Raw genomic sequence first — 9,163 nt, 5'->3', positions numbered from 1 at the left:
TTTATGTAGTCCCTTATTCTCAGAAGATGTTTTAACCAAATTTGACAGTTAGTAGCCAAAATTATTCCAAGATCTATTGTACTGTCATGCTCTCTAGTTTTACTTCTGACATCCTGAACCTCTGATATGAAAGGGAGTTGTGCAGGAACTTGGGAGCTAGGCAAACTGCCCCACCCCCAAACACTTCCTTCAGAAGCCATCTGGCTAGTGACACTTTGAAATACAGAGCCAGAATTTTCATGCCTTCTCGTTTTTCATGAGAATCTAGAATATTAGACATAGACATTGTTATGAAATATTAGCACATATGTCAAATTTCAAAACCAGGGCTGGGAATATGGCCTAGTGGCCAGAGTGCTTGCCTCATATACATGAAGCCCTGGGTTCGATTCCCCAGCACCACATATATACAAAACGGCCTGAAGTGGCGCTGTGGCTCAAGTGGCAGAGTGCTAGCCTTGAGCAAAGAGAAGCCAGGGACAGTGCTCAGGCCCTGAGTCCAAGGCCCAGGACTGGGGGTGGGTGGGTGGGGGCGGGAACAAAACTACAGGCTGGCCAATACCTGTTATAGTGGATTAGATTCCCCTTAATGCTGAAACTACCCATTCTCAACATCTTTTTTGTCATTATAAGAAAGAACCCAAACCCCCTTCTAGCACAGATGAGTAAATGCTGATGGGTTATATAGATGAGCCAGAAAACAATGAAATATATAGAGAAGGTCAGTTCCACTGTTTGCTTCATAAGTAATTTGTTTACCTGTTTTTTACCCATGTATTACCCATAATGCAGAGATCATATGTTTATTACAAGTTAGAATTGATTTGTGTTTTGAAGTTCAATGTAGAATTCTGCAGCCTCATGTGTTAGCAGACTTGCCATCCTTATCTAATACATACCAGGCTCTGGCATAGCGTTATCATGCGCTGAAATATGTGTTTATTTTGTTTTAAGGCAGTAGACATTACACAGCATCTGCAGCTCAAAAGTGTTAACTTCTCAGTATTCTCAAAAGTAGAATGTCCCCAAGTACACCCAGAGCCTTACCTACCTTTCCTGAAAAATAATGGGAGGCATGGTTCTAAAACATGAATTGGGGCTGGATCTGTGGTTCAAATGATAGAATGTAAGTATGAAATTTAAATAATATTCAGTAACTGCCTCAGTAACCTCCCAAACTAAGAAGTGAAATATTTACCCATGCTACTATTAATGAGCACTTGACTCTGTTTAGAAATTGTGTTCAGTGCTTCCATGATCATTCCTGAATGTGCTCTTGGTGGAATTAATTCTCATCCCTGTTGACTGTGTACGGAGAAATATAAAAGCTGGGTCATAAAGTGTCTGTTAGCTTTAATAGACATTACCATGTTTCCAACAGGTCTGAATCAATTCAGACTTTACGAGCAGCTTCTGAGTTCCACTTCTGTATCCTAACCATCAGTGTTTACTCCTAATTGAGTTGATGTAAGATTACAGAGACTGTAGTCCTTTTCCTTTGTCTATTAGATGTTTATATTTTGTGTATTTAGATTGTTGGGTTGTTTTGTTTTGTTTTGTTTCAGTCCTGGGGCTTGAACTCAGGGCCTGGGCACTGTCTCTGAGCTTCTTTTGCTCAAGGATAGCATTCTACCACTTGAGCCACTTCTGGCCTTTTCTATTTATGTGTGTACTGAGGAATCGAACCCAGGGCTTTATGCATGCTAGGCAAGCATTCTACCACTAAGTCATATCCCCAGCCTATTTAGATTTTTTGTATTTTGGCTTTGTAAGCTTTTTCATAAGCTAACTTTTGAAAATTGAGTAATTTTTTTCATGTGTGAACATTCTTACTCAGAAAGCTAGCTAGTTTTCCCCAGTGACTCCTTTGCAATAAATACGTTATTTTTCTCAAAAACAACTTCTGAGAGCTTTGCCCCCAAAATTTTGTCTTACATTAACTTAATAAACAAGAGGAAACCTTGAGTGAAAATTTTTTTAAGGATATTTGATAAGAAAGAACAAAACAGAACTAGTAATAACAGTTCAAATAGCTTTTGGAGGGTTGGAGATTTAGCTCATTGGGAGAGCACTTGGCTGGCAAGTGCAAGGCCCTGAGTTTGGTCCTCAGCTGTGAGGGAATAAATAGCTTTTGAAGTAGATTTTTGATTTTTCAGTTTTATGAATTCTGATTGTTAAACAGGATCAGCTTTTTTTTTTTTTTTTGGCCAGTCCTGGGCCTTGGACTCAGGGCCTGAGCACTGTCCCTGGCTTCTTCCCGCTCAAGGCTAGCACTCTGCCTCTTGAGCCATAGCGCCGCTTCTGGCCGTTTTCTGTATATGTGGTGCTGGGGAATCGAACCTAGGGCCTCGTGTATCCGAGGCAGGCACTCTTGCCACTAGGCTATATCCCCAGCCCTAGGATCAGCTTTTAATGAGTAAAACATTGCTAATTATTAAGAGATGATTTAAAAGAAGAATGTGGCTTAAATTGAATTTGTAAACTTAAGTGTGGGCAGTTTCTTGACATAGAATAATCTAAACTTTGACAGAGTCATAGTCAAAAACTCAAATGAAATCAGGTACAGGTGGCTCATGCTTGTGATCCTAGCTACTCAGGAGGTTGAGATCTGAGGATCATGGTTCAAAGCCAGCTGGGGCAGGAAAGTACATGAGACTTACATCCAATTAACCACCAAAAAAGGGAGAAGTGGAGCTGTGGGTAAATGGTAGCCCTAACACTAGGCTTAGGACAGTATTAAGGACCAGCACCTCAAAAAAAAATTTGTTTCAAGTTAAAAAGAGTATTGCCTTCAAGTTTTGTAAATATGCTTTTTAAAGTTTCAGTGGCATCAGGTAGGACTGTAGGTGTGACAGTCCCAGGGAAAAAAGCAGACATTTTCTTGAATCTATTTTGTGACTAAGTGGCATCACAAAATAGATGACCATAATAAAAACTGCAGGACAGTGAAAGGTTGGGCTCCAGTGCTGTCATGTGAAGAGGAGAATGCTGTGCTGTGTTGCCAACCCAAATGTGAAGTTCTAGTTTTAATAGCTAATTAGATAACCATAGGGTAAATTGTTTTTTGTTGAGTTCACAAAAAAAGTAATTCAAAATATTCCCATTAGATTTGCTTTGGAAACAGAATCAAAGGATGACAAATGTAAACATCTTGTTCCTCTTTAGCTTGGTAGTGTGGGCAACCCAAAATAACTTTAAAACCCTGTGATTTTAGGTGTTTTTACTTAATTGTTTGTAAAAAAAAAAAAACCGAAATTGTTTCCCGTTTGTTTTTTCTGGAAACAAAGAAATAAAGCCTAATTCTTCAAACTGTTTGTGCTAAGTGGTCAAATTACTTTTTTATTTTAAACAGTCTTGTTTCTTGAGCAGGGAACTCATTACCCTCACAGTACTTTGTCTGCTAAATTAGCAAATCAAAACTAAACAGCCACCACCAAAGCCCCCCACCATAACCTGCGTGTAGGTTTTTAGCAGTTAGGAACTGCAGAGACAGATGCTTAGCCAGTGTCAGGTGAACAGTTTGGTGGAAATAAACATAAATGAGAGCTGCAGAGGGGAAGCGCTGGGAACCGACTGATCAGACCTTAAGGAGAGTCATTATACACTAAGTAGCAGGTCTATTGGGGGAGTGTCTGTTCAGAATATTGGAAACCTGTGATGAGTTTACAGGGTTCATCTGTTCTCTAAGAGCAGATTTTGACAGCTTCACTTTTGGTTACAATGTCCTTCTTGATGTCTTCTGTATTACCTGTGTTTTAAATAATTTGTTACTTTTTTTAAGCGAATCATTTTTTTAGGTGGAAATAAAAAACAAACTGCTGTTGACAAAATTTTGTGAAGAAGACCTAATCATTGCTTAGGAATATAGGGATTTATAATTAAGTTCATTGAATTTTTCAGTAAGGTCTCAGACCAGTACTGGCAAGCACAAGAATGACATGCACATGACGGGTGCTGATGGCTCATACCTGTAATCCTAGCTACTCCGGAGCTGAGCTCTCAGGGTCACACTTCTAAGCCAGCCCAGGCAGGAAAGTCTGTGAGACTCTTACCTCCATTAAACTACCAAAAAAGCTGAAGTGGAGCTGTGGCTCAAGTGGTAGAGTACTGGCTTTGAATACAAAAACCTCAAGGACAGCACCCAAGCCCAAGTTTAAGTCCCATAACAGCACCAAAAAAAAAAAAACGTGTGTTTATGGAATATATATAATTACCCTTTTCTTTGGTTCGATGGGTTTGGAAACTGATAATACTAGGTAGTTACTTACTGCATATGGAACTTTAGGCTTTAGATCTGACTTTTCAAGTAGAGTTTTCGAAGTAAAGAAATCCAAGTTGACCCCTGAAAATCAGAGAGAAACAAGCATAAGGCTAAACATAGTCCTAAAATATTTTGCAGGGCAATTTTATTTCTTAGTGAGGGTGATGGATGTTCTTTCATGAGCTCATGGAAGTGACACTGATTATGGAGTGGCAGTATTTGTTTTTCCTCCCTTTGGTCAATGTTGGAAATTTATTGATCAGGTTGAATCCTGCCCTAAGGCCTTACTTAGTGGAAAAGCTGTGATTTATAAAGCCACAGCAAAATGAGGAAAGTGATCATAGAAAGGCTTAGGTAGACTGACTAGAGTAATATGTTAGGCAACCTCCAAAGGTGGTGGTTGTTGTTTTTTTTGTATCAGAATAGTTACTTCTACCCTAAACAACTTGAAGAAAATCTTGCTTCTACTACTGAAAGTAGGCTCACATTTTTTCTTAAAGTCCAAACCATTCTTTTAAAAGGTAACAACAGCTCTTTACTGTCCTGTTCAGTCAGTGGAAGGTGATAGTTAAGTATGGTCTTAACTAGTTCCTTTCCACTTTGCCTTGGATACCATGTTGACTCCTAGATTTACTCACATCCCTTTAGGGCTTTGACCAAAGCACACACCCTCCTTGGAACTGGTTCAAGATTTGGAGAGAAGGGTTTGTTTGGGGGTGTTTCCCTTCTCTTATCTCTCAATGAGCAGATGTTAGGGTTGAATTTATTTTGACCCTTCCATTTAAATTGGAACTGAAGCAAGAGTTTAAAGTACATCAGAAGAAAGTGCTGAACTTTAAACATGCGTGACCTGAGGAGGATGGTGCGTACTGCATTTGCAACCATTCTAGAACTTTCTCAGAGGTGACATTTTAATGTATAAGGAGACATATAAACTAGCAGCCACTACTTGAGAATTTTAAAACTGTGTAAAGATCTCTGGCATTTGAATTGTGTTTTGTGTGTTTTACTGTACCAGCATTGTCTCTTCATATTTTTTAAATTGATGTCAGAATAAGTAAGATTAGAATTTTTATTACAAGTCCTTAAAAAGGTGGGTATTTGAGAAGAAAAAGCATATCATTTGTGATTGTCAAGGGAATGACTAAAATTGTAAGCTTTCTGTCATCTAAAGAATAAAATTAAGAGAGCTACAGATGGTTATTAGATAAAACCTATCTAACTTCCAATAAGAAGCAGTTCTCTCTTCATTGAGAATCACTTATCTCTGTCCATAATTTCAAGCAGATAGTAGGCTAGACTGACTTGTTTTTTGACTGATCTTTTCCAGAGCCTGGCCCAACTAGAGAATCTGTGCAAACAGCTATATGAAACAACAGATACAACCACTCGACTTCAGGCAGAGAAAGCTTTGGTTGAATTCACCAACAGCCCGGATTGCCTGAGCAAGTGCCAGCTGCTGCTTGAGAGAGGAAGTGTACGTATGATTTACAAGTCCTGGAGGATGTCCAAGGCTTAGGGGAAATACTGTGTTTCTATACTTTAGGGTACAGACCATACTGTCTCTTCCTCGATCCTTCGAGGTGTCACTGCCTTTTCTATTTCATTTCTGCAAAGTACCACACCTGTCAAGTTAGGAAGACAAGCCATGTGGCCTAATCAGAAAATTCGCTTTATACAATGTACTTCTGTCCTACTAGTTTTTAGCACTTAAGTGTCACTTCCATCTGATATGGAAGATAAAGTTGTATATAAATCACCTCTCCTACCCAAAGTCTTTGTCACTCTACAAACTCCCCCATCTTCTCTGCTTTTCCTATTCCCCGCTGCTATTCACTGCTTTACAAGTCTAGGAGAAAAATGACATTGACAGTGAAAATTATTGTTAGTTGAGGTTTTAGAAGTCCTTACAGCTTAAACCAAAACTCTACTGTTTCTGCCAAGATGGAGGTCTTAATAAGACCCTGCCAGTGCCATGAAAAGGCATGGAGGGTCAGAATCCCACCTGGAGGTTAACAGGTAGCACCCGTCTTCTTTCAAAAAGAGACAACAGAATTGAGTGCCTCCTTTTTACATATGTTCAGATGACTTTTTAGGCTTGTCTACCTATATTATTGTTTCACTGATAGAAGAATTCAAGAAAAAGTACAGCTTATTATAATTATCACTGTGGTGAAGGTGAAAATAGAAATGATAATGAAGAATTGTGTCTTGAACAGCAATATACCCCTAAAGAATTTGTTTATAAAAATTAACTCTCTAGAGAATATTCTTTAGATTGGCAAGAAGTAAGAGAAAGTGGAAATCTGTTGAAAATGAAATTCTAAATTATTTTTGAGTTCTGTAGATAAATTATAGTTAAAATTGCCCTTTGATGGTTGGGAGAGCTAAGTCTTTTTCCACCTTTTTAAAGGCCATGAAGTCATGGGCAGACATTGACTAGTGTTGTGAGTTAAGTTATACACACTTCTTTTAGATCATTCAATCAATAGATTCATTGCATCTGCCCTCTAGAAGATATATAGCTCTTAAAGTCAACTCCTTCCTGCTGCTAGAGTGCACATATGTGCTTGATCCTAAGCTTGTTTTATACTGGTAGTGTTAGGTAACATTAACACAAATGAAAGCCAACTGTCTTTAGAACTTTTAGTTTGTTAATAATTATCCTTAATCTTTGATTAGATTATTTTTGGTGATGCAAGTCTGTTCCAGATATATATAATACTATCTAAGCCATGTGGCAGAATTTTTACATGATTCCTTCTTAAACATTATTACCATATAGAATGTACTAGCTCTATGACACTTAAGGAAAATTTTAAGACTGAAAAAATGTTAAAGCTACACTTGAGAGTAAGATAATATTGTTCCATTGCTCAGGACATAATTTTTCTTTTCCACGAATAATTGTTCAGAAATTTACTACAAAACTGTCATATATTCCCCAGATCTAGAGCTGATAACTGTGCCTTTGGAAAGATAAATTTTGGAGATTAACTGTGCAGCATAATGTGGTAATTCCTCTAATATTTCCTTTTTTCTTCCTTTCTAATACTGTATTACAGGAGTATTTTAAAGTGAAAGTTTTTGAAACATCATTGTTAGATGTGAGTGACAAACCTTGTGACTGACTGAGTCCTTTTTTTAATCCCTTTTCACAGTCATCTTACTCCCAGTTACTAGCAGCTACATGCCTTACCAAGCTTGTATCACGCACAAACAACCCCCTACCATTGGAACAGCGAATAGATATTCGTAAGTACAGAATCTTCTGTTCTGTCTTGAAGAAATTCGATTGTTTAGTGCTCTGGTAGTATAAGTCAAGTGTGTGATAATGTACTAAAATTGCTAGGCATACAGACTAGTATCTAGTTTTTTCCCAGGAAGTTGGATTTAGAAATTTAGCCATTTGGGAGTAGATTCAAGGCTGGTGTACTTCAGATTCTCCCTTACGACAGTTTAAAATCCTGGATTTGACAGTTTACCAGTAATCTCAAATTTGGTGTCCCATTCCTTAATAGCATATAGAAGTTAATTTAAAAGTTTAAGTGATGCGATGGCTCAAGTGGTAGAGTACTAGCCTTTAGCTGAAGAGCTCAGGGACAGAGCCCAAAACCAGAGGTCAAGCCTCGTGTCTGATACCTTCCCCCCCCCCCCCCCCCCAACAAAAAAGGTGGAGATTTAAGGCAGGGCCTGGGAATGTGGCTTAACAGTAGAGTGCTTCGCCAGCATGCGTGAAGCCCTGGGTTTGATTCTTCGGCACCACATAAACAAAAAAGGCCAGAAGTGGCACTGCTGCTCAAGTGGTAGAGTACTAGCCTTGAGCTAAAAGAAGCCAGGGACAGTGCTCTGGCCCTGAGTTCAAACCCTAGGACTGGCCAAAAAAAAAGTTAAGGATAAATAGTTGGTGTTTGTCATTCCTCTGCTGATTAGCATATTTAAGTTACATACACCCTTTCCCTGGCAGGATTCTCCATCATATGGACTATTTTTGTTTTATAGGGAACTATGTGCTCAACTATCTTGCCACACGGCCAAAGTTGGCTACTTTTGTGACACAAGCTCTTATTCAGTTATATGCCAGAATCACAAAACTAGGATGGTTTGACTGTCAGAAGGATGACTATGTCTTCAGAAATGCAATCACAGATGTCACAAGGTTTTTACAGGTATATATGTTTGGTATACTAGCAGTGGATGAAACAACATAAATAAATTTGTTACAGTGCTTATCTGTTGTTTTTTTAAGTTACATAAAATGGAATTCTTTGGTATAGTCTCTTCAGCATTTTTTAACCTTGCTCATTCTTTTGAAAATGTCTTCATACCATTCCAAGCTAAAACATCTTTTTGGATTTGGTTTTTAGCTTTTTTTGTTTGTTTGTTTTAGCTTTTAGTTTAGTACTAGAGATTGGCCTCGGAGTCTCACACTTGAAAATACCTTAATTTAGCTGGGCATCTATGGTTCACACCTGTAATCCTAGCTACTCAATAGCTGAGATCTCTGAAGATTGCCGTTCAAAGCCAGCCTGGGCAGGAACATCTGTGAAATTATTATCTCCAATTAACCAACAAAAAACCAGAAGTTGAGCTGTGGCCTTTTTTGCTTGAGCTTTTTGCCTTGAGCAAAAAAAACTTAGGAACTGCCCAGGCACTGAGCTGAGGACCAGCCAAAAATAATAATAATAATTAACTGATAACCTGTAGATGAGCACTATTTTATCTGTTAAATACCTCAGTGAATATCCTAGTATGTATATCTTGTCAGACTTTGAATAATTGTATTTGTAGGGTAGAGTCCTAGCCTTAGAATTACTCAGTCATTTTTATTTTCTCAAATTAATAGGTTAAAAAAAAACAATTGGTATCTTATTATTTGGGGTATGAATTTGACAGAACAAA

General features: G+C 38.2%; 1 protein-coding gene across 2 annotated transcripts in view; it reads left to right on the top strand.

The window, feature by feature from the left end:
* Xpo7 (exportin 7) overlaps positions 1 to 9,163 on the top strand; it is a 72,543-nt gene that overhangs the window by 30,398 nt on the left and 32,982 nt on the right. For both annotated transcript variants that reach the window (XM_048330876.1, XM_048330875.1), the window contains exons 2-4: positions 5,592 to 5,738; positions 7,423 to 7,516; positions 8,264 to 8,430. In XM_048330876.1, coding sequence (XP_048186833.1) covers positions 5,592 to 5,738; positions 7,423 to 7,516; positions 8,264 to 8,430 — 408 coding nt within the window. The remainder of the gene's footprint in view (positions 1 to 5,591; positions 5,739 to 7,422; positions 7,517 to 8,263; positions 8,431 to 9,163) is intronic.

Source organism: Perognathus longimembris, chromosome 21 (genome assembly GCF_023159225.1).
Source record: "Perognathus longimembris pacificus isolate PPM17 chromosome 21, ASM2315922v1, whole genome shotgun sequence".
Taxonomy (NCBI): Eukaryota; Metazoa; Chordata; class Mammalia; order Rodentia; family Heteromyidae; genus Perognathus; species Perognathus longimembris.
This window is presented reverse-complemented; position numbering and strand designations above follow the sequence as displayed.